The sequence below is a fragment of the Peromyscus maniculatus genome, chromosome 6, assembly GCF_049852395.1.
Source record: "Peromyscus maniculatus bairdii isolate BWxNUB_F1_BW_parent chromosome 6, HU_Pman_BW_mat_3.1, whole genome shotgun sequence".
Classification (NCBI taxonomy): domain Eukaryota; kingdom Metazoa; phylum Chordata; class Mammalia; order Rodentia; family Cricetidae; genus Peromyscus; species Peromyscus maniculatus.
In genome coordinates this window covers 112,365,849-112,388,590 of record NC_134857.1, presented here as the reverse complement: position 1 = coordinate 112,388,590, position 22,742 = coordinate 112,365,849, and the positions used below count along the sequence as shown (strand labels likewise).

Here is a 22,742-nt window from a genome sequence, read left to right as displayed (position 1 = left end):
ATCAAAGCAATTGAAGAAAAGGCTACCACTTCTGTATGTAAGGACTTTGCAAGTTGCTACTCCACCTAACAATGTAACAGAAGAGACTGAAAAGAAGGAGTTCTTGTAAGAACCATGAGAAAGTAATGGTATGGAGGCAAACTACTACCCACAAGATTGGAGAAGAAGATGGGGATGCATGGAGATCTGAGCTTGCTTTACACAGCAGGGCTGCATTAGGGGATGGCTAGATCACAGGCATGGTCACCAGTGTCTGGGATGGTCTGCACTTGGCTGTGCTGGGGGGAGGTCTTTTGCTTCACCCCCTGGCATTCCTTTAAAAGCCCTTTAGTAGAGACAGAAGGGGCTGGTGGGTTTTGACCCAGGCCCTCCTGAGGCTATGCTATGTTCCCAACAGTCTCTCTCTCTTCTATATTTCTATCTACATATTCCTCATTTCTCCTTGCTCAAGAGTACCCCGTGGGAAAAAGAGGGAGCTTGTCTCCCTCAGAAATACAGCAGAGGACTCCCTCTTCCTTACATGGCTGTCCTCAGAAGTTGGTCAGCGCCTAACTGACCTGGGAGGAGGGAATACCTTCTATGACATGGTGTGGCAAGGAGGAAGGAAAGCATCCTGTGGTCCTACAAGCAGGTCACATAGTGTAGTGAGCAGTGCCTCTGGACAGTGCTGGCCACAGTCTTCCTGCCACAGTGAAACTGGAAGGCCAGGCTACACCGGAGTTGGGTATTGCTTTAGTTCTCAGCAGGTGTGGCATGACTAACAGATTTTGATTTTTCTTTTTAACAGGTTGAATTCCTCCTAAAAGTGACTTATGCATAAAGACAGTCAAGGGGCCTGAGCTTGACAACATTCTGGATTTATTTCCTACACTCAGAATAGAAGGAGAAATGCTATTACAGTACTTTCTTGTCAAGAAAGTGGAGAAACTCACATGCCAAACAGACATCCACTGTGATCTTACTAGTCAAGTTTACTTACAAGCCTGCTCCTTATGTCAAGAGAAGCCAGAAAAGGGGAAATTTGGAAGTTTACTTCCCGTGTAAGAAGTACAGAACACGAATTTTATACTCTACAGCAAGAAAGGAATATGGGCAGGAAAAACCTACATATCAACGAAGTGTTCCTTTTCATGTCTCAAGGCAAAATACGATGGTATGGACTTCCTACTGATAGTATAGTTTTAAGACCACTTAAAATAAATTATATGGAGTATTAGTAATTTACAGTCTAAAATTTGACTTATATTTTCAATATTCCGGAATATGTTGTGGAATATTACTTTAAGATGTATTACATTTGTTTATGCTGTGGGATATTTGTTTAGTGATGCAAAAGATGTGTTATATTCCTTTCTGTTGCATTTGTTTAACTCTGTAAAGTTGTGTGACTTTGCCTGTCTAAACACCTGACTGGTCTAATAAAGAGCTGAATGGCCAATAGCTAGGCAGGAGAGAGGGATAGGTAGGGCTGCCAGGCAGAGAGGATAAATAGGAGAAAAAGAGAAGAGGAGGGAGAAAAGAGAGGAGGGGAGGACTCCAGGGGACAGCCACCTAGCAACACAGCCAGCCATGGAGTAAGAAGGAAAGACATATAGAATAAAGAAAGGTAAAAGCCCAGAGGCAAAAGGTAGATGGGATAACTTAAGTTAAAAAAAAGCTCACTAGAAACAAGCCAAGCTAAAGTCAGACACTCATAAGTAAGACTAAGTTCTGTGTGATTATTTGGGAGCTGGGTGGCAGACCCACAAAGAACAAAGAGTAAAACAAACAAACAAACAAAAAAACTACAGGAATCACATCTCAATTCCCTGGTTATTATCCATAAAACCCCACTAATGTAATGCCTGTTACTAATGAATTCAGAAGTAAACAGTTTATGGGGCTTCTTTTGGAAATAAGGCTCATATTATCACGTTTTATTCATCTTTACCTTTACACAAGTCATCGATATTCTCAGGCAGAGTTAAATCAGCACATCGCAGAGAAGATGAAAACAGACTGGCAGGTTTGATAAAGGGTGTGTATAAAGGGGACACTTCACTGAACACCTGGTCCTTTATTAATTCATCTGCGGTTGGCCTTGAGAAAAACAATTGAAAATACTCAGCATGGATAAAAGTCATACAAATTTTTCTTCAAAATATAATACACATTCAAGCTGGGAGTTAAAATCTTAGATAACTCCTTAGCACTGACAGTAGTAGCAAAGGAGCTCCCTCGAGCAGAGTCTAGCTGTTGCGACTAAATAACTCAATGCTGAATTACTTACATGTGTTTGTGCCTTATGTTCTAACAAAAAATCATTTCATAAACACCTGAAATTCTGCTTGCAAATACTATCCTTTGCCCCTGATAAAGTGCCTTTTCTTTTATTTTTTAATTTAATTTAATTTTTGTTTTTGTTGTTTTTTTGTTTTTTGAGACAGTTTTCTGTGTAGTTTTGGTGCCTGTCCTGGATCTCACTCTGTAGCCCAGGCTGGCCTCGAACTCACAGAGATCCGCCTGGCTCTGCCTCCTGAGTGCTGGAATTAAAGGCATGCCCCTCTGCCACCTGGTCTAAAGTGCCATTTATAATGACGAATTAGAATATATTCTCCTCTAGCATTATACTTAGGAGGCTTAGCAATAGCCAGGTAATTAGAAGAAAGACTATGAAATGAAAACAAAATATCAAGGAAATCCTTCTCAATTTTTATCAGCAACTCCAAACTTAACCTTCTGCCAAGCTCAGTATATAATACATAATGGTAACAAACTTTTGTTATTACTCAAATGTCAACAGAGCTAAGAGTACTGACATTCCTATTTAGTTGGTTTTCTTCTTGAGGCAAGGAGATGGATTAGAAGCTTTTTTGGTATATGCCAGTTTTCTGACCATGATTTGATTTTTTAAAAATTTAATTTAATTTTATTTTACAATATAATTTAATTCTACATATCAGCCATGGATTCCCTTGTTCTTCCCCCTCCCGCCCCCCTCCCCTTCCCTCCAGCCCACCTCCCATTCCCACCTCCTCCAGGGCAAAGCCTCCCCCCCCCCCCCCCCAGGACTGCGATCAACCTGGTAGACTCAGTCCAGGCAGGTCCAGTCCCCTCCTCCCAGGCTGAGCCAAGCGTCCCTGCATAAGCCCCAGGTTTCAAACAGCCAACTCATGCTCTGAGCACAGGACCCGGTCCCACTGCCTGGATGCCTCCCAAACAGATCAAGCCAATCAACTGTAGTATCCTCCAATGAGTGAGTACATATCATGTTTGTCTTTCTGAGTCTGGGTTATCTCACTCAGGATGATTTTTTTCTAGATCCATCCTCTGAATCACATTTATACTAGTAACAATAATGAACTGTTACATATGCAGCTATCACCTCTCAGTCCATCAGTCTCCTACCAAACACTAAATCAACTCTACACAAAAAGGATCTGGGGATAAGCCTAAGGTCTTAAGGAATCACCTCTTAGAAGGATGGAAGGTGAGGCATTTCTTCAAGATGTTTATCACATTTTCAGGAAGCTCCTGGTAAATAAAGATAAAAAAATAGATGAATGATCAATTCTAGAAACATATTTTACCAAAATATTTAAATATCCTAGGCTTCAATTTTAAAAATCTTTATTTGGACTTTATTTAAATTTGTAGTAATTTGTCACTCTCTGGAAAAAAGGCCAGCATCTGCAGAGAAGTAAGTACAGCTTTAATAGCTTGTTATTGTATTCTAATGTGAAAATAAACTTTCATAAACAGATTGCTCTACTTTGACTGTGCCCCTTCCAAAATTCAGGTCTTGAAACTTAAGGCCAAGTAGATGACAATAAGAGATGGGCTGCTAGAGTGAACCTGCTACTATTATTCTGCTAAATGGACATAGTATCTTACTGCCCCTCTAAATTCTCCTCTCTCTACTCATAGATTAGTGCAGTTCTCAGACTGCATCAGAGAAGTTTCTTTGAGCAGCAAATGGTGGTTTGGGCAGACATTCACAACTGGTTAAAGCATACAGAGTAAGTCATATGTCATAACCCCACCTCAAGGCTCCATGACCATCGTGCAAGAGTGGGTGGAAAGATTTACACCACCAGAGATTGAGAACCTAATGGCAGTCAATGGCTCCTAGTGAAGGAATGGTCAGTTATTCGTTAGGGTTTGGCTCCTGGTAGATAGACCATGCTCTGGCGGACAACCTTACACCCAGGAGTATACAGGTCACACAACTGGAGCTGATGGGTTATGAGGGAGAGAGAGGCATGAATTTGGAGGGATAAGGAGATAGGGAAAGGAACTGGGGTTGAATAGGATCAAAACCTTGTAAGAAATTCTCAAGAATTTATAAAAATAAAAACAAAACAAAAACAATAACAGAGGTAGGCCTGAAAAAGATGATTAGGTCACAAGCGCCCTCATTTTGGGAATGGGATTTAATCAAACACACTTTATGCATCCACCACATCCTCCGCCATCTTTCTTTTCTGCTCTGTGAGGTGAGTGTCCTCCCCTCATCAGAAAACCGAGCCTGTGGAACCTTTACCTTGACATTTCCAGCCTCAAAAGCTGTGAGATGATAAGTTTTGTTCTTTAAAAATGACCCAGTCTCGGACAGCCTGTTAGAACAGCACAGACGGATACACAACAAACCTTAATAATGTCCAGACAACCATGTTCCTCAGCCAAAACTATTATAGTGTCATCTACACAGCCTAGGAAAAAAGGAAAGCCAGATGAGTATGCACTGCTTTTAATCTACCACAATAACCAGAAAGAAAAACTATGATAAAACATTTCCAAATATCATAATGTAGTTTTGGTGTTTAAACTACTATTTTTTTTAATTAGCTTTCCTTACATGTTTTTATAAAAACACAGAGGTTTACCCAGTCAACTTAGTTAAGTACTAGTACTAAAATACAGCAACTTAAATAGTTATGGAAGAAATTTCAAGCAATTTTTAAAGGCGCTGTTGTTTGTTGTGGACTATTTGTACACTGTGTGAAGATGTGTTGTTGTGGTTGTTGTAACAAAAAGCTGAATGGCCAATAGCTAAGCAGGAGAGGCTAGCTGGGACTTGCTGGCAGGGAGAGAGAAACTGGGAGAAGGAACAGAGGTGCACAATAGAGATGCCAGCAGACTCGGAGGAAGTCAGATGTGTCATACTAAAAAGAGGTAACCGAGCAGACTAATAGAAACTGGTTAATTTGAATGATAAGAGCTAGCAGAGGACAAGCCTAAGCTAAGGCCAAGCGTTCACAATTAATAAGTCATCTCTGGGTCATTATTTGCAGGCTAGTGGTCCAAAGATAGTCTGATAAGAAAGCGTGCTACAGTTGTTTTCTCGTGATTATTACATGAGGCTTGAAGAATGCACCCACATCTCTCTGGAGATATAAAGTATAAATTTAACTTAATAATGCTCAAATTCCTTGACAGCTGAGGTATCTATGCTTTGTAAAGAAGTCATAAATCAAATAAAATTGTATGCAATTTAGATAAAATTCATAAATACTTAACTCTTTCCACAAGTTTTATTATTTGTAAACTCTATTGCTGGAATGTTGATGGGTCATTGCTTTATATGAAATAGTCAGTTTTTCTCTCTTATTACCACACATTTAACATATTCCACTCCTAATTAGATTACACATTTGTTACTATAAGTCTCAAACATACATACATAAGCCAATTATAAAGAAAAATGAATATTCTTCCAAAATTGTTCTTCATATTCAACTAGTCACATAGAAAGGTAGCTCAAAATGTAGTTATGGTATTAGGAGTACAGTTTTAAATTTATTAGTTTGATTATACAAGATAGTTTACTTGGCTAAATCATGGAATTAAGATTTCTTTCTATGCAGGTTCAAGTTCCTTCATGAGTAAAGAAAACTTGTACATGTTTTAAAAGATACTTTTCATGATGCCTTGTGATGCTTATCTCCTCAACCTGAAGACAGACATTTCACTGTTCTAGGAGAGGACTTCAATGATGACAGCTGTTTCTATAGATTGTGGTCATGGTTCAAAGATAATCAAATGCATTAAACTTACCCAAAGTAAGCACAAATTTTAGTCTTTCAGAAATATCCAAGCTCTGAAACAATTTTCTTCCCTAAATAATGGAAAAAAAGTTCTTAGTAATATTTAGAATTTTCTTTCCCCAGGCATCTTTTTGTAGCATAACTGAAGGTGATTTTATTGTCACTTCCATCTATCACCAGAATTTTATTGATTATTTAAATCCAGCTTGACCACAAAAAGTTATTGTTAAAATAATATTTTTAAAAGAATTGTGTAATATTTATTATGTGAGCCACCTATATATAATGATCATTAGATCCAAGTGGTATCCCAAGCACTGATCACTTTTGAGAACCATACATTATAGATGGTTAGTTTTTCCAGATCACCATATTGTTTTAGTAAAAGACAGACATGGTCCTGGAAATCTACCCCCAGAATCCTTATTTATGTATCATGTTTAAGTAATCTATTGTTCATATTGATAACCACCCACAGTAGTTTCTCTTCCGCTCAAGCAACTTCAGATTGGCATTCTGTGTGTTCCAATAGTACCTGAGTTTTTAAGTTGTCTTTGTTGTTTTTGGAGCTGGGGACTGAGCCTCCAGTATGCCAGATCAGGACAGTTGATAGAACAGCATGGTATCACTGTTGCATCCCTAGCCCGTTTATACCCATATTTTAAGACAGTCTTTTCAGTCTGGCCTTAAACTTTGTTCTTCCTAGCTCAGCCTCCAAACTAACTGGTATTTCAGGTGGTTTGAAGACACACTATTAGAGTAGACCAGCCTGCCATCCAAACTGCATCCCTCCCTGGATTCTGTGCTCCCCTCACACTTCCCCAGGCTCGTGCCTTCCCAGCTACTCCCTACCCTGCTGCTGGGCCCCTCCTACCTCATCATCCTCCCCCTGGCCAGCCCTTCCCCAGAACTCTGGCAGACTCCCTAGGCTCAGACATAGTCCACCCCAGCTGGAAGAACAGATGCCACAGGCCCAGGTACAGTACACACCAGATGGAAGAACAGCCCCAGAACCTCTACCAGAGGCTAGGCTGGTCCTAGGTACCCCAAAAGAAGACACAGGCTTTACTGGACGCCAGGCTGCTAGAGACTCAAGAAGACTTCCGTTTTACTGGAGGCCAGGCCAGATCAAGGGACCCAAGACCACCATCCCCAAGCCCCAGAGGAGACTCACTAGTCACCAGAACCCTTGGCCACCATAAAAATAACTTTATGAAGATGATACAAGTCTTTAAAGAGGAAATGAAAAATTCCCTCAAAGAAGTTTAGAAAAAGACAAACAAAAAATTAGAGGAAATCAATAAATCCCTTAATGAATGCCCCAAAAAGCAAAGAAAAAACAAACAAGTGAAGGAAACAGTTCAAGACCTGAAAATGGAAATAGAAGCAATAAAGTAAACACAAGCTAAGGGAATTCTGGAAATGGAAATGAACAGGAACTACAGATGCAAGCATCACCAACAGAATACAAGAGATGGAAGAGAGAATTTCAGGTGTTGAAGATACAATAGAGGAAATAGATTCATCGGTTAAAGAAAATGTTAAATCTAAAAAATTCCTAACACCAAACATCTAGGAAATCTGGGACACCATGAAAAGATCAAGACTAAGAATAATAGGAACAGAAGAAAGTAGAATCTATGCTCAAAGGTCCACAAAATATATTCAGTGGTCCTTGAGTTTGGGCATCCAGCTTAAGTATGTACTATAGTTTGAATCTGGACTATATCTCAAAAGCCTATATATGTTGAAGACTTAGTCTGCAGTCTGCTGCTATTGAGATCCAATGGAAAGTTAAGAGGCGGGGCTTACTGGGAGATTGTCCCATCAATGGGGCCATACCCTTAAATGGGACAGTGGGACCCAGGACCTTGTATGCATACACTCTTACATGTTCTCTCTCTCTCTCTCTCCCTCCCTCCCTTCCTCTCTCTCTCCCTCCCTCTCCTTTCTCTCTCTCTCTCTCTCTCTCTCTCTCTCTCTCTCTCTCCCTCTCCCTCTCCCTCTCCCTCTCCCTCTCCCTCTCCTTCTCCCTCTCCCTCTCCCTCTCTCTCTCTGGGGGGCTATGTGTGGGTGTGTGCATGTGAACGCTGGTGCCCACAGATGTCAGGGGTGTTGGATACTATGTAGCTGTAACTACAGATGGTTGGGAGCTGTTGGATATGGGTTCTGAGAACCAAAACTGGTTCTTCCCCAAGAGCAGTACATTCTCTTAACTACTAAGCCATCTTTGTAGTGCCCTCGTTCTCCTTCCCCCTTTTAGGAATGAGGGAGTAGCTTTGCTGCCATACATTTCTACTGTTATATGATGCCTTAACTCAGGACCAGCAACAAACAAGTAATTATGGACTCAAAGATCTGTAATTTCAGGCGGTGCGCACGCCTTTAATCCCAGCACTCAGGAGGCAGAGTCAGGCGGATCTCTGTGAGTTCGAGGCCAGCCTGGGCTACCAAGTGAGTCCCAGGAAAGGTGCAAAGCTACACAGAGAAACCCTGTCTCGACAAAAAACAAAAACAAAAACAAAAACAAAACAAAACAAAACAAAAAACTGTAATTATGAGCCCAAATAAAGTCTTTTAAAGTTCAATTGTTTACAGTAACAGCAAGCTAACTAATAGGGCTGGGAATTCAGCTCTGGTAGATTGAGGCCTGGCATGAATGAAGCCCTGGGTTTTAATTGTGAATAGTGGTATGTAACTATAATCCTAGCACCTGGGGGAGAAGGAAAAGCATCTGGAATTCAAGATCAGCCTCAGCCATGAAAAATGTTTGAAGCCAACCTAGGCTACAATGAAACCCTTTCTAAAAAACAAAACAAAACACAAACTGATGTTCAATAACATTACATTACACAGCTATGCCTTTTAACACTAGACTTCAGCCATATTTGCAGATTTACTTCTTGCTATCTAATTAGATCTCAAATATACAAAATGAAAGAGTCAAACTAATTCTTAGCAATGGTAAGGATAAATGAATTACTTATTATTTTCAAAATATTTGGGAAATCCCTCAGATGACAGAAACAATAGATGAGTATTTTTGAGTTTCTCAGCACTATGACAAAATTATCTGTGACATCTACATAGAAGCAGAAAAGGTTTAGTTTTGCTTACAGTTTCTGAGATTTCAGTTCCCGCTTGGCCTGTCCCAAGGCTTTGGGACTGAGGTAAGACAGAATATCATGGCAGCAGGAGCATATAATAGAGGAAGATGCTCACTCATGGCAGTTAGTAAGCAACTGGGAGTCAGAGGCGCAGGAGAACCAGGGGCAAGATTCCTTTCAAAGGCCTGCAACCAGTTACTTAGTTTATACAATTAGTAAAAGTCTGAACATATCAAGAAATACCAAGATAAAAATTAAGAAAGGAGCTGGGAGGGGGCCTGGAGAAATGGTTCAACAGTTAAAAGCACTGATGCTCTTGCAGAGGACCCAGATTTGGTTCCTAGCACCCACATGGGCATGTACCACCATCTGTAAATACATTCCCAGAGGATTCAGTGCACCCTTATAGCCTCTCTGGGCACAAGGCACACATAGTACATCACATATGCATACTTATATATGCTATCTATCTATCTATCTATCTATCTATCTATCTATCTATCTATCTATCTATCTTTCTTTCTTTCTATCTATCTATCTATCTATCTATCTATCTATCTATCTATCTATCTATCTATCTACCTACCTACCTACCTATCATATATCTGTCTATCTACCTACCTACCTATTATCTATCTACCTACCTACCTATCTATCATCTATCTACCTACCTAATATCTATCTATCTATCTATCTATCTATCTATCTATCTATCTATCTATCTATCTATCTATCTATTTATCTATCTATCTATCTATCTCTACTGATCTATCAAATAAAGTCAAATTGAGAAATAAGCCTTTTCTATTTATATCTAGTCAATTTTCACAGCAAAATATTTCATTATTATATAAACTTTCTCTCTAAAAAGTAAATTCTAATGAACACACAATTTCTTTTATTAGTTTAATACTTCTTTATACATACCACACAAAGTTCAAATAAAATTATCCCAAGAGACCATACATCTGATTTGGGGCCAGAAGGCAATGGTTTTTCACTTGTCATATGATCAGTAGTTTTGGAAATTCCTTGTGCAATTACCTCAGGTGCCAGATATGAGGGATACCTGTAACACATGTGAAAATAACAAATAATTATATGAGCTACAATGGTGATAGAAACAGAGCACATTCTTATAACTAGTGCATGAGATGTAAAAATCCCACACAATTAAATCCACAGTGATTACTAGGAAGAATCTTGAAATACAGGACTTTATGTCTAGGAATGAAATTGAATACACAGAAGTCCTAAATCATTTTAAAAAAACATCCTATCTCTCTGTGGCACCAGATGGGTTTCTTGCTCTTTTCTGTGATTATATATTGCCATTACAGCAGGCCTCTAGGCTTCCAAGTGCTTTTCCTTCCTCTTACTAGTTGATCTTCTGCTAACGGTGAATTGTTGTGGTGATATTTTATTTGTGCTGAAATGTAATATTCTATTTGTATGTTAATAAATAAGTTTGCCTGGAGATCAGAGGTCATAGCAAGCCATAAACAGAAATCAGGCAGTGGTAGCACATGCCCTTAATCCGATCACATGGCAGGCAGAGTCTCTGGGTGTTCAAGGACACAGGCAAGCATGGTGACACATGCCTTTAATTCCAGTACCAACTATAGAGACCTGGAGGTCTGTATAGACAGGCAGTGATGAGGAAGTGATGTGGCTGGGCTTAGAGCTAATGAGAAGGCAGAACAGGAAGGCAATAAAGGCACAGGTTAGACAGGAAGAAGCTCTCTCTTGGGAAGCTATGACAAGGTGGTAAGCTAAGGTTAGTCGGTGGCTATTCCCTATTTCTCTGATCTCTTTGGCTACTACCCCTGTATTTGGCTCTGTGTTTCTTGTTTAATAAGACTGTTTAGAAATTCGTCTACAAGCCGGGCGTTGGTGGCGCACGCCTTTAATCCCAGCACTCGGGAGGCAGAGACAGGCGGATCTCTGTGAGTTCAAGGCCAGCCTGGGCTACCAAGTGAGTTCCAGGAAAGGCGCAAAGCTACACAGAGAAACCCTGTCTCGAAAAAACCAAAAAAAAAAAAAAAAAAAAAAAGAAAGAAATTCGTCTACAAATTGTTTCATCATTTGACCTTTGACATAGGAATGGGTTATTGTCAACAGTGTCCTAGTTTGCTTTGCTGTTGCTGTGATAAAACACTGGCCAAAAGCAACTTAGGCAGGAAAAGATTTATGCCATTTTACAATTATACTCTATCATTGAGGGAAGCCAGAGAAGTTCAAGCATGAATTGAAGCAGAGTTCATGGAGTAATGCTATCTACAGACTTGCCTATAGGCAATCTGATGGGGGCAATCTTCAATAAGGTTCTCTTCTCAGATGTCTCTAGCTTTTGTCAAGTTGACAAAAATCTAACCAGTACAAATGACTCCTTGTCAACTTGATACAGAAAACCATCACTAAACTATAACCTTTCCTTTCTTGTTAATCCCCAAGATCTCCTGATAATAATTCAAAATAAAACAGTATATTTTAAAAAGTTCCACAGTCTTCAAAACATTCAAACACTTGTATGTACATATTTTCAGGGATACACTACTGTGGGATGGTCTTTCTGTATGCTGTAAATACGTGTTGCTATTATTGGTTAATAAAGAAGCTGTTTTAGACTATGGTAAGGCAAGATAAGAGCCAGGGGGGAAATCCAGGAGAGATAGAGAGGAAGAGGGCAGAGTCAGGGCTGATGCCAGCCCACCACCCAAGGAGCAACATTCCAGCAGACTCGTAACACAATGGTCACATGGCAATACACTGATTAATAGAAATGGGTTAATTTAAGATGTAATAGCTAGCTAGCAAGAAGCCTAAACCGTAGACCAAACAGTTTGTAATTAATATTAAGCCTCTGAGTGATTTCTTCATAAGCTGCTGCAGGCCGGGTGGGACACAGGAGACCTTTGGGCTACAATGCACACTTAGTATTGGGTAACCAATTGGTGTTCTCTGCCCTGGGGAAGACTATTTCTCCTGCTTCCAGCATTTCTTAGTTGTTTGTATTTCTGTGTCTAGGGTTGAGACCTCATGAGTTCTCCTTCCATGTCGGCATGGCTATTGGTGTTATCCTTCTTCAAGTCATGTTTAGACAGCCCTGTTGGTGAGACTTCATGGGTGAAGTATACAGACTGAGCAGGCAATATTTGTGTATTTAGGAACATGCACATACACAAACACACATACATATGTAGCAAAAATTAAAGAACAAGAGGCCATGGTTTTGAAAATATGGGTTGGTGGTACATGAAAGGGTTTGGAGGGAGGAAAGGGAAGGGGGCAATAATGTAATACAATTTCAAAAAAGTTAAAAAATTCAAACACTTTAAAAGTTCAGTCTCTTAAAAATTCAACATCATTTTAAAAGTTCCAAGTATCTCAACTGTGGCTTTCTATAAAATAATAAGTTATATTATTCTTATTACAAGGGGCAAGAAACAGAGCATAGCTATAATCAGATCCAAGCAAAACCAAAATTCAATATTATAAATACTTCATTATCCAAGAATACTATGAACCCCAAATTGAATTACTAGGCACTGAATATAGGCATTTTCTATTTTAGTGTCGTGTGTGTGTGTGTGTGTGTGTGTGTGTGTGTGTGAATGCGTGTTTCTCAAATTTAGTCATGAGCACCATAATCTGGATTTTTCACTTCATTTACATTATTTTACAACAATAACTCCAGGCAAAAATACACGAAAATACATGTGACATCTTCTCCTCATACTATCATTGTGAGACTTATTTATATGTAAAACATAACTCACTTAAGTCTGGATATGTAACTTGAATAAAACTAGATTATTAAATGGTTAAATCATTATTCATCAGAATGACATAAATATTCCCTTAATATACTCATGTATTCCTCTTATATATAAATTTTTGGATGACATTTTACTCTCAAATGATAATACTGCTTTTCTAAGTGAATGTGTGGAGTCTGTAAAATTAGCTAAAGTCTGATTAAAAAGCACCGTATGTAGTGGTCTAGCATCTGTGTTCTGCTCTTTGAACTGTGCTTTTTTGTTTTAAGGTACCAGAGATGGCCTTGCACGTGTTCCACAATTTCTCTGCCCCTGAACTTCATCCCCAACAAAACCTACTCTTTAATTTCACTAAAATCTGATGTGGCTTTCTTTTTCTGTAGAAAGGAATGATAATGCCTGTGGTGATATTTTATTTGTACTGAAATGTGATTTTAATTTTATGTTAATAAATAAAGTTGCCCTGGGGTCAGAGCTATTAGAGCCATAGTAAGAGCGTGGTGGTTAGAAGAGCTAGGTAGATTTCTGTGTATTCAGGGATACAGCCAGTATTGGAGACATACGCCTTTAAGACCTGGAGGGCGGTACTTACAGGCAGTGATGAGGCAGTCATGTGGTTGGGTTTACAACCAACGAGAAGGCAGAACAGAAAGATTATTTAAACAGAGACACAGGAAGTACCTCCCTCTCTCTCGGGGAAGCTAGGAGCACTGCAGGAGGTAAGATTTTATCTCTGAGCTCTGACCTCTCGGCTTTCTCTTTTACATTGGCTCTGTGTTTCTTATTTTAAAAAGACGATTGGTTACATCTACAAATGCCCACCACACAAAACTGTTGTAAACATTAATAGATAAAGACGTTCTATAAAAATAGAATATGTGGCTGGCCGGTGGTGGTGCATGCCATTAATCCCAGCACTCTCGGGAGGCAGAGGCAGGTGGATCTCCATAAGTTTGAGGCCAGCCTGGTCTACAGAGCGAACAGCCAGAGCTACATAGTGAAACTGTCTCAGAAAACTAAAACAAAAACAAAACTAGAATAAATGACACAAACCCCATGTAGTACTTTCATCATTGTCATCACCATGACATATCTAAAACGTAACTTATTCATTTTTATTCCTGACTTTGAATATATTAATTCAAAATCATAATTTAGTTCATGAAAAGCCAAACAAAGCTATAATTAAATTGGTTCACCAAAAACTTTGTACAGAAGCACAGAAGTAACCTTGTTCTAAAAACTCCGGGTCCCCTTTAACCAGACAGAAATTCATAGTCTTAAAATGGCTCTTTAATGGAGGGCATCATCTTTCAGCAACTTTCTCTTAAGTGTCTCATTCTAACACTCAACAAAAATTACCAGAATTTCACTTTGAACATTACCAGTGAGGTAAATGCAAGTGACTTTTATCATCTGCAGCTTTAACAGGGCATTAAGCTACTGTCCAATGAAAATGAACGCCCAATTTATAATTCCTTCCAATATTTTGAAGCAGATGGTAACACTTACGTTCCTTAATATCTGTCACTGGAGTCAACTGTGAGCCTCCTCTGATGTAAAGGCTCTTTCTGGCCTTGCTGTTTGATCACTTATTTTATTTTTCCTGGCTAATGTTTCACACTTTGTGCTTTATAGCTTCCAGTAAGATCCTTTGAAACTCAGACTTCAAAGTAAGCTGTGCTGAATGCTAATACAAGACCATGTCTACAAAAGCATTTTAAAACCAAATGATTGATATGCCTTAAAAAACTCCCTTCTATTTATCACCAAAACCTAATGAATTCTTAAATGTAAATCAGAAACCTAAAGCAACATTTGTTTTGTTTTCAGTTTTCTTTCATAGAAACTGATTTAGACAAAATGCAGATGTTATAGTAGTCATGTCTACCACAGCTCTTTATGGCAAATGGTAATGATCACACAAGGAAGAAGCTCAAACTTAACTAAGAACTTAAAATCAAAAGGATGCTTTCTTTCATAAGAACTTATTAATGATTATTATAACACTTTTATGTTTATGAATAAAATTGTGCTCTACCATTGAATGTATGTGAAATGTTAAAATTATGAATTTGTTTATCTTAATAAATAAGCCATCAGTACAGAAAATTAGCCCAATGAGGAATGAGTTGCTCAAGGACAAAAACTAATATTAGCTTTGTGCATGAAATAGGCAGACCAGAAAGTGCTCAATAAATGTTTCCTTACTAAATAAAGTCTCAATAGCCTGGACTACACAGTGAGTTATGTGCCAGCTTCAGACAATGGTACAAACAGACAAACGAACAAAACAAAAACAAAAAAGGAACCTACAGGCCAGGCGTGGTGGAATACACCTTTAATCTCAGCACTCTGGAAGCAGAAGCAGGTGGATCTCTGTTACGGTGTGGCCAGTTTGGTCTACACAATGAGTTCTAGTACACCAAGAGCTATGTAAAGAGATGTCTTAAAAAAGCCAAGAGGAAAAAAAAAATCTACAATCTAAGTATTTAGAATAAAGGGGAAATTTTTCAAAAATCTAAAAATTTAAGCACTATTCCACTTTGAAAATCGTCTCCATGACTGCTTATTATGACTCCTGGCAGTACTAGTACTCCTGCTAGTGTAGTAGAACTGACTTTTGAGAACCCAAGAAGCAAACATAAAAGAATGCTATTAAAATAGCCATGCTGTGGAGATCCACATAGATTTCCTAGTGAGATGTGAGCTTGCTTTACCCAGCAGAGCTGCATAGGGGAAAGACTGGACCACTGGTGTGGTTATCAGGTGTTTGGAAGGGTCTGCACTTGGCTGCACAGTGTGCTTTGATCTAGCAAGAGGGAGGTCTTTTGTCCCACCCCTTGGCATTGTTATAAAAAGCCCTTTTGAAGAGACAGAAGGGACCAGTGGATTTTGATCCAAGTCCTCCTGAAGCTATCCTATGTTTCTGTCTGTCTCCTCTCTGCTATCTTTCTATCTAAAAGTTTCTTATTCCTCTCTCCTCCTCATAGGAACCCTTTAAAAGGTGGGAGCTGGCCTCCCACAGATGGTGCCAGTACTAGGGACTTGGGTGTGGAGGAAGTAAGAGTAGGAAAACTCCGTAGAAGCAGTTGGACATGTCTGGTTTTGTATGAAAAGGTTAGGCAGTGGTATTTTATTCTTTAGGAGCAAAAACTGTATATAGAAAAGTTAGGCTACAGCAAGTATCTCTCTCTGTCTAGGTTTCTTTCTTTCTCTCTCTTCCTCTCTTAATTTCTATCTATTAAATTAGGAATAAATATAGGGTTTAGGTATAGGAATATTTTGCAGGAAGAAACTTAAGGTAAGTGTAGAATTTCCCTAGTGCCAGATCTGACACACAAAAAAACAGCATCCAGGAACAAGTAGCCACTGCGGACATAGCAGTCTGAGAAAGAGAAGCCATTATGGGGCAGGGAAATAGTAAGCAGATGTTTGTATATTCGCTTGTAGAAAGTTTGAAAACTACCAGAGTTAAGGTAGAACAGCAACAAGTACAGAGGTTCTTAGAGTTCACAGAGGAACTGTGTCCTTGGTTGTCTAACTATGGGACTCTGGACACAGACTCCTAGGGGAGAATCAGAGTTGAAATGCAAAAATATTATGAGGAACATGGGCTGGAAAAGATTCCCATGGAAGCTTCTGGCCTATGGGGACAGCTTAGATCTAAGTCCTTAGAAGCAGGAGGAAATTTTTCCTGAGGTGGACATGGATAAAATAAAACCCTCCACTCTGCCAGCAGTGCCACTATATGAGAACACTTTTACAACATCATTTAATCAGGGTCAGTTCCCTCTTGGCCAGGAAGCTGAATTTAAGGAAGAGAAGTCTTGGGATGAGACAAGGGAGGAACTAAAGAGCTTGAAAAACTTACTAATTTCTCTTTCTCAACAAATGGAAGCTCTTCAGGTCTCTCCTTCCCAGGTCTCTTTTCCTTCTATAATTTGACTCACCTGGGGAGGGGGGCATCTATCAGAATGGGAAAGTTGCCAATAATTGCCCTGGAACAAAAAAAAAAAAAAAAAAAAAACTCCCAGAACATGGCCAACCCAAGCTGCTAATGCTGCATCTCCTCTTCAAGCCAGTATTTGGGAGGCAGCAAGCAAAGGGAAAGAGGTGTAAGGCTTTCCAATGTTCCTCATAATTGAACAGCCAGATGCCCAGGATAATATAGTGTAGTGAATGTAAATGGAGCCAGGGGTGCAGTGGCCGCCACTGACTGTGGCTGGGTTTCCTCCTGGAGCCAGGACTGCTTGAAAGCTGTGGCTTGTAGCAGCAGGAGGAACCTTGAGTCCCTGGGGCAAGAGGCAGTTGAGAGTGATTGGGCCTCAGGACTGGGATTGTAAAAGCCTGAACAGAGCTAGCAGCTAAAGCCATGCAGTTTCTGCTGGCTGTAAGAAGGTCTCTTTGAAAGGACTCTTCCCTAGCCAGCTAACAGCTTTCACCCTAGGGCTGCTCTCTTAGGGAAAGCTAACTAATAGTGCCTCTGTAGCTGGGAGTAAAGTTTCAGCAACACTTGTTTAAATTTAGTTGAATTGTTGCATTCAGGGGAACTGCAATGAATTTGGATAGAGGGAAAGCCCCTGCCCTGGCCAGCGATGGTCCGCCATTGGGTGCATTTCCACTGGTCCCAGAATGGCTGGGAGGGCTGGGCGGGGAAGGTGGCTGGTAGAGGAGGAGTGACATTGTCCCAAGTGTTGCAGCCCCCTGGCAGCCCTCAATGAATCCTGGGGTCGAGGGAGCTGGATACAAAGACTCTAGAGAAACTGAAGAATTAGGCTCTGATTTCAAAGTTTCAGGAGAACTTTTAAGACCATAATTAGAATAGATTTTCCTGAGCTTTTGCAAACCTCAGAAATGAAACAGTTTTGAGTTCATTTACAATTTTAACTGTGGTGACTCGTGAATCATGTACTCTCTGTCTTGTTGGAAGAAAATGTAAATAGTTCTGTTAGGAGATCTCTTTTAGATGTTTGCTAAAGTTGCAAAGTATTCTTACAGAGAATTTGCTTTTGAATGTAAATTTGTAAGAATTGTAAATATGTATAATAATATTCATACTAGAATTATATTAACCTGTTGATATGGATGAACCATGGTTTGATGAAGCTAAAGGAGTCTAAGTTTGATGCAGTTGCATCAGGAGTTTATTGATTTAAAAAAAGGGCTTGGCACAGCTAAGGCTGATATAGACATCTTAGACCCATTCAAAAAGGACATCTCGGTCATCCTCTACTATTTTACTGGGGGGTATGGCAGCTCAAGTGATTGCTGTGGTTGTTCCAATTACTTCCAAACTCTTAGTAGGGACCTGAGTCAGAGCTGAGTTAAGCTCTGTACTTTCTCCCGCCAGAGGCTGGTAGTTAGGGAAGCACAATGTCCTTCTTGCTAGCTTCCAACCTAAGACACAGTATGCTTGATGGAACGTGTATCTCAAGGACAGGTAAAGTTGACTAGGGAAAAATGACCTAAGGCAGGCACAGTCTATCTGAGGGGTCAGAGGTGCCCTTTATTATATCAAGAAGGGGAAGCTGTGGAGACCCACAGAGGTTTCCTAATGACATATGAGCTTGTGTTACCCATCAGGGCTACATAGGGGAATGACTGGACCATAGGCGTGGTTACCAGGTGTTTGGAAGGGTCTGTACTAGGCTGTGTGGTATGCTTTCATCTAGCAAGGGGGTGGTCTTTTGTCCCACCCCTTGGCATTGTTATAAAAAGCTCCTTTGAAGAGACAGAAGGGGCCAGTGGATTTTGATCCAGGTCCTCCTAAAGCTATCTTGGGTTTCTGTCTGTCTCCTCTCTGCTATCTCTCTGTCTAAAAGTTTCTTATTCCTCTCTCCTCCTCATAGGAACCCTTTAAAAGGTGGGAGCTGGCTGCCCACACCACACTGCATGTGAACAAATGTGATTAAGATTTCTAGGTTAGGTAAGTTTGGTTTACTCATTTTCATCAGTATTCTGAAATGATGTAGGAAAGGGCCCTATTTTGAAATATAAGTTTAAGTTTTAGGGATAAAGAGCCAATGTCTACTCAGACTGCCACACAAATATGAGACATACACAAATTCAATCACAGAAAATAAGACACAATTTAGATACAATAAAATGTTAATGTGGAGAAGCTGAAGTACATTCAGAATTTCTTTTCCTTACTTTTGTTGAAAATAATGTAAACTTAAGGAATAGAATTACGTTATGAAAATGTTTCAGACGAACCACACAATAATATAGCAGTCTCTATCAGTAACACCTATCTAAATAAAGCATGAAATAAAGTTCCACTCATTTCTTGGAGGGCAATGTATATCTGGAATTTCACACCAGAGGCAATAAAATATACAAATCTCTTTACTATATTTCTCTATATAGAATTTATCCCATTACCTCCAATATCTACAATGAATCAACTTGAATTTAAAAATACAATTCTATCTTAGAGAACAAGGAACTAAATAAACATAAAACATTAAAAATTGAAAGTAAAAGAAGTAATGTTTTTCAGTCTATAAATGAACACATACTAGCATTAAGAATCTAGTCAGCTTTCTTACCTTAAACCACTTCTTAATAAAGTGCAATTAATTGCCGGGCGGTGGTGGCGCATGCCTTTAATCCCAGCACTCGGGAGGCAGAGGCAGGCGGATCTCTGTGAGTTCGAGGCCAGCCTGGTCTCCAAAGTGAGTTCCAGGAAAGGCGCAAAGCTACACAGAGAAACCCTGTCTCGAAAAACTAAAAAAAAAAAAAAAAAAAAAAAAAAGTGCAATTAATTAAGAAATATCATAAGGTAAACACAGCCAATGATTTGTGACTCTCTGTATCTGTTCTGTTAAAGATCAACTCAGGAATCTTAGTGATGCTGGGAAAATACTCATTGTCAATGAAGTATATAAGAAATTAAGATGTAGTAAGTAAAGAAGAGCTGTTTTCATGTTAAAAATCACTAACCAAATGTATATTATCAAAGTTCATCAAGGTTAATATAGAATTCAAAATAGAGGAAAACAACTCTTACCCTATTGGGAAATCGACATCATCACCATGAGCTGTCATATGATAAAGTCCAAATTTAGCCAGTTTAACATGACCCTACAATGAAAAAAGAGAAAATCACTATGAAATATCTTAATACAATTGCCAAAGAAAATTATAAATATATGTTTTATAAATAAGATAACTGAATGAAAAAAGAAATAAAGAAGAAGGACATGACTGCCCCTACGTATGGTGGAGGAGAAAGTTTATTGTAGATAAAAGGGAGAGCATAGCCAGAGGCAGGGACATCTGGGAGAGTCCAGAGTAGACACAACCAGACTGAGTTGGGCCATATAGGGGGCAGGGAGGGAGAGGGGAAGAAGGTGCAGCAGCCAGGAGGCTCAGAGTGGATGAAAAGAGAACAAGGGAACCAAAATAGTTGATTATACAGGAAAGGACAGCAGGGAGGAGGGCAGCCCAGCCCCTGGGTTAGAGAAGTTTAGGGTAGAGTGTTGTGGGATGATGCTCTTATACACTGTAAAGATTTGTCATTCCTATTGGTTTAATAAAACACTGATTGGCCAGTAGCCAGGCAGTAAGTGTAGGAGAGGTGACCAGATTAGGAGAAGGTTAGGAAGAAGAAAGGCAGAGATGGAGTTGGCAGCCAGATGAAGAGGAAGTAAGATGAGAATGTTGGACTGAGAAAAGATACCAAGCCACTGGTTAAACATAGATAAGAATTATGGGTTAATTTAAGCATAAGAACTAGTTAGTTATAAGCCTGAGTAATACGCCAACCGTTTTATAATTAATATAAGCTTTGGTGTGTTTACTTGGGACCTAGCAGCTGTGGCACACAGGAAAACTTCCGTCTACAGTAAAGGGTTGGGTATGCCAGCCCGGAGGGCCTATAACAGGTAGGGACTGAGGAATAAAGGGAGACCCTACTGACCAGTGTCCACTTTGATATGTTAAATGGACACCTCAGCCATTTGTCCTTGTTTGAAACCTAACAATAACTATTATGCAACTCAATATAATATTTTTTAAAGATTTACTTTTATGTATATTTGTGTGTGTGTGTGTGTGTGTGTGTGTGTGTGTGTGTGTGTGTGTGTGTGTGTCTGAGTGTATGCCACAGGGTGCCTGAGGATACCAGAAGAGGGCATCAAATTCCTTGGAACTGTAGTCAGAGGTAGTCATATGAGCTGCCTGATGTGGGTACAGGGAACTAAACTCAAGTCCTGTGGACAAGCAGTACATGTTCTTAAATACCAATCATCTCTCCAGTCACATACATAATTTATCAAAATACTACTATTTAAGAATTTATAAAACACCACAATTTTATGCAAAATCATCTGTCAATATTTAGTATGCTTTACACTCATTACATATGTATAATTGCTTATAGACACATGTATACATATATACTAATATATATCAAAATGTCTTGTGATAACTCAGTGTTAAAAAGCACTTGTTGCTCTTACAGAGGACTCAGGTCCAGTTGTCAGCACTCTCATGGCAGCACGTCTATAAGTCCACATTCACAAGACTTGATGCCCTATTTTGGTCTCTGTGAGTATCAGGCTTGTGCATGGTGCACAGACATACATGCAGGCAAAAACAACCACACACATCAAGTGAAAATAAACAAGTCTTTTAAAAAATGTCAAATCAAAAATTTCTTTGACTTTTTTGACATTCACATTATCAAGGCATCAAAACTTTCCTCATTCCTTTTTTTACTTTTTTGTCTTGTTTCTTTGTGAACAGCTATGGCTGTCCTTGAACTCACTCTGTAGACCAGGCTGACATCGAACTCACAGAGATCCACCTGCCTCTGCCTGTGATTAAAGTGCTGAAATTAAAGGCATGTGCCACTACTGCCAGGCAAGACTTTTTCTTAACAAAGAAAAAAAGGCAAAGAAAATTATCATTTTTCTTGAATACTTGATTATAATGCTTATTAGACATTTTCCAAAGGAGATTTTTTTCCCAGGGGCTTGCAAAGACCATTAGTTGTGAAATGGCAATTCTTAGTATGAAAAATTCACAGTTAAAAAAATTATTTCAATAAATTCATTAGATTTCTGAGAATATTTTTTGTTGTCTAAAAATAACAATAGTAGTCACTAATGTGAGCTCAATAAAAGGAAAGCATTACTTTTGTAATGCTTTACAAACTGTCTTTGGAAATAATCTTGCTTGGTTATGGCAACGATGCTTCACTGCTATGAACCAGAAATTAATGAGTGCTGCTGCCTTCTCCTTCACGAGTTTTGATCCCATAGGGCAGCTGCATTAAACTTTATAGGACTCAGAAAATAATTATATAGGAATAATTGTCCCCTACATTTCCCAGAAACTGTTTATGCATTTGTGGAAAAATTCAATAATAATTATTCATGAAAATATGCTACTTTGCTACTCATTAGTGTAGAAGGGTCTTTACCACAGAAATCTCCTGTAAGATTTCTAAAAAGAAGTAATCGCACAGAAAAGGGAATGCGGAATGAGCAGATAGCAAATGATATCTATAAGGCAGGGGGGAAAGAAGAATAACAAGGTAGAACAACATGGCTGTGCATATGATAATGGCATTCCATATGAATGGCCAGCACCGCTGTCTTGAGATGTAAGTAACTGAAGAGCAGGAACATGCTGGGAAGCCATGCAATATATCCTTCGTGGTTTCTGTCATGGAGCGGCTACCAAGCTCAATTCGCATAAGTCATAGCCCCTTGGAAAAAGAATGAGCGGAGAAAATAAAGAATGAATCTAGGAAAATAAGTTGAGTGTAGTGGAGAATAATCCATCAATATAATTTTGAAAGTGTTTTATTTATTTTT

General features: G+C 39.2%; 1 protein-coding gene across 4 annotated transcripts in view; it reads right to left on the bottom strand.

Annotated features, from left to right (window-relative positions):
* Tbck (TBC1 domain containing kinase) overlaps positions 1–22,742 on the bottom strand; it is a 166,016-nt gene that overhangs the window by 113,916 nt on the left and 29,358 nt on the right. For all 4 annotated transcript variants that reach the window (XM_042279946.2, XM_042279947.2, XM_076575001.1 and 1 more), the window contains exons 5-10: positions 19,928–20,001; positions 10,061–10,202; positions 6,037–6,097; positions 4,630–4,691; positions 3,452–3,513; positions 1,931–2,079 (exon numbers count right to left, since the gene is read on the bottom strand). In XM_042279946.2, the coding sequence (XP_042135880.1) occupies positions 1,931–2,079; positions 3,452–3,513; positions 4,630–4,691; positions 6,037–6,097; positions 10,061–10,202; positions 19,928–20,001 (550 nt within the window). The remainder of the gene's footprint in view (positions 1–1,930; positions 2,080–3,451; positions 3,514–4,629; positions 4,692–6,036; positions 6,098–10,060; positions 10,203–19,927; positions 20,002–22,742) is intronic.